Source organism: Melampsora larici-populina (genome assembly GCF_000204055.1).
Source record: "Melampsora larici-populina 98AG31 unplaced genomic scaffold MELLAscaffold_1, whole genome shotgun sequence".
Classification (NCBI taxonomy): domain Eukaryota; kingdom Fungi; phylum Basidiomycota; class Pucciniomycetes; order Pucciniales; family Melampsoraceae; genus Melampsora; species Melampsora laricis-populina.
Window position 1 is genome coordinate 923,047 of NW_006768765.1, and position 1,892 is coordinate 924,938.

Consider the following 1,892-nt stretch of genomic DNA (forward strand, 5'->3'; position numbering starts at 1 on the left):
AATTGATTTCTCAGATTTCTGTAAGTCGTTTTCTCTTCTTATATCTGAATTAAAAGTGCAACTGCTTAGAAGTTCTCACTTGTTGATTTGCTTTTGAAAATCGTTTATAACGTAGTGGATATTGCATCTGCTGCAAAAGAAGTTTCTTTATCAAATACATTACAAAGGTTTTTAAGTGCTGATTCACAAGGATCTATTGAATCTCAACAACAACAACAACCTGATCCAGTTGGACCATTTGCTAAGGAAAGTTCTGGTAAAGAATCGGAACAGGTTCGTGTTTTTTTGGTCTTTTCCTTGATTAAAAAACAATCGAAGTATTGCTTAAGATGCTGATGATTGTGAAATGGGGTTACCTTTTTTGTTTTATAGAATTCTTCGGCTGTTTGGAGTAGATCAATTCCAGTTGAAAGATCAGGTGGTGGTACATAAAGTATCGAAAAAAGGAAAAAACAATCTAGTGATTTTAAATCTTATTATCAATTATATGTATCCTTGACCAGCATTTTTTTTTAGAAACCCCTATTTTTATTTGTTCCCTTTCTCTCTCTTTTTTACTCTCTTTTATTGATTTTATCTTATTGATTTTTTTTTTGGTATTCATTTGATTTTATTATTCTTCATGTTTTAAACACAACAAAAGTAGAGGAGAGTTTTTTGTCTTTCTTGGTTTTGCAAGTTTATGGGTTGGTTGCCTTTTTGGCTGTGAAAAACGGTGGTGGTTTTCTTTTTTTTTTTTTTTGGTTTTTTATGATTTGATTGGATAGCATATCTTCAAGATGTGAGATTCAAGAATCATGTTTCAGGTCAGTATTCATGAATGCGTACCCTAAGAAAACATATTTTGCATATTTGTAGAAAGCTCCGCGGACCCGCTTGAGCATAGGGAGACCAAGATCAGTTATTAATCACCAGGGATCTCTATGTATACTGCTTGCATCCATCATAAGGGTGACTGCTACATTCAATTGCCTTGCAATCTTATTGGGAAACCCCATTTCTCGGTCATCCAAGTCATTGGTTTTGAAGGGCTCACATAGCCAGGTCGAAAATCTTTACAACTTGTGCAAAAAATGTAAATTGAACATTGTATGCGAAGTTTATACAAGAAACAGTGGTTAATACATAACACTTCAAAACATATATGAAGGAAGACTGAGATGCAATCCTGCTATCCAAGGCGGGCTAGTTTATGATACCAATACCTCCTGATTCAATGATCTGAACCACTCAAAATCCAGGTGATGAAAATGTTATTCAGGGTTACTGGATGTGTAAGCAAAGACAGCATCACTACCCAATATCTTGGTCTGAATGTGTCGCAGAAGTGATAGTCTCTGTATGTATTGATCAAGAAAAAAAAATGTTAGTCAAAAGATATCAAGACGAGATCAATACTTACCTGAAGATCAAATCAGCTTACAGAATCAATGTTGGAAGTTTTGACTGTGAGACCTTCACCGACCATGTAGGGTGAGACGGTGACCACCAAGATGTTGAGGATTGGATGATCTCCAGTGTAATTTAAACATGAAGAAATGATTGAAGAACCACCTTCGATCATTAAACGATTGATTCCATTGATTTTACAAACTTCAAAGACTTTTTCTAAATCTAATCCTTGGTTAGCTAAGGAGTCTCCCAAGCATTATTCAAAATGAAGTTCGAATTGGATGAGCTGTTTGAGTGAGTTTGTATTAAGAATCGATAGCAGACGTACAAGGGTTCATTCCGTTTGTGATCGGAATCACTCGAGCTCCAGCTTCCTCTAAACTTTGTCGATCTTGATTAGATATCATACTTCTTGCACAAATCAACCAAGGTTGTTTTCCAGTTTGATTTCGATAATTTTTAATTAATTTACATCAATTGGAGTTCTTAATTTAGTATCA

The 1,892-nt window shown here is 34.8% G+C and overlaps 2 protein-coding genes across 2 annotated transcripts in view; one reads left to right on the forward strand and one right to left on the reverse strand.

Moving 5' to 3' along the window:
* The window catches only part of MELLADRAFT_114817 (uncharacterized protein), a gene marked incomplete at both ends in the record, with an annotated part of 2,514 nt that extends 1,806 nt beyond the window's left edge, over nt 1-708 (forward strand). The window contains 2 exons of the mRNA XM_007403497.1: nt 116-273; nt 373-708. Of these exons, the coding sequence (XP_007403559.1) occupies nt 116-273; nt 373-432 (218 nt within the window). The remainder of the gene's footprint in view (nt 1-115; nt 274-372) is intronic.
* A 545-nt stretch (nt 709-1,253) lies between these two features.
* The window catches only part of MELLADRAFT_114818 (uncharacterized protein), a gene marked incomplete at both ends in the record, with an annotated part of 1,185 nt that continues 546 nt past the window's right edge, over nt 1,254-1,892 (reverse strand). The window contains 3 exons of the mRNA XM_007404051.1: nt 1,254-1,337; nt 1,424-1,629; nt 1,721-1,800. Coding sequence (XP_007404113.1) covers nt 1,254-1,337; nt 1,424-1,629; nt 1,721-1,800 — 370 coding nt within the window. The remainder of the gene's footprint in view (nt 1,338-1,423; nt 1,630-1,720; nt 1,801-1,892) is intronic.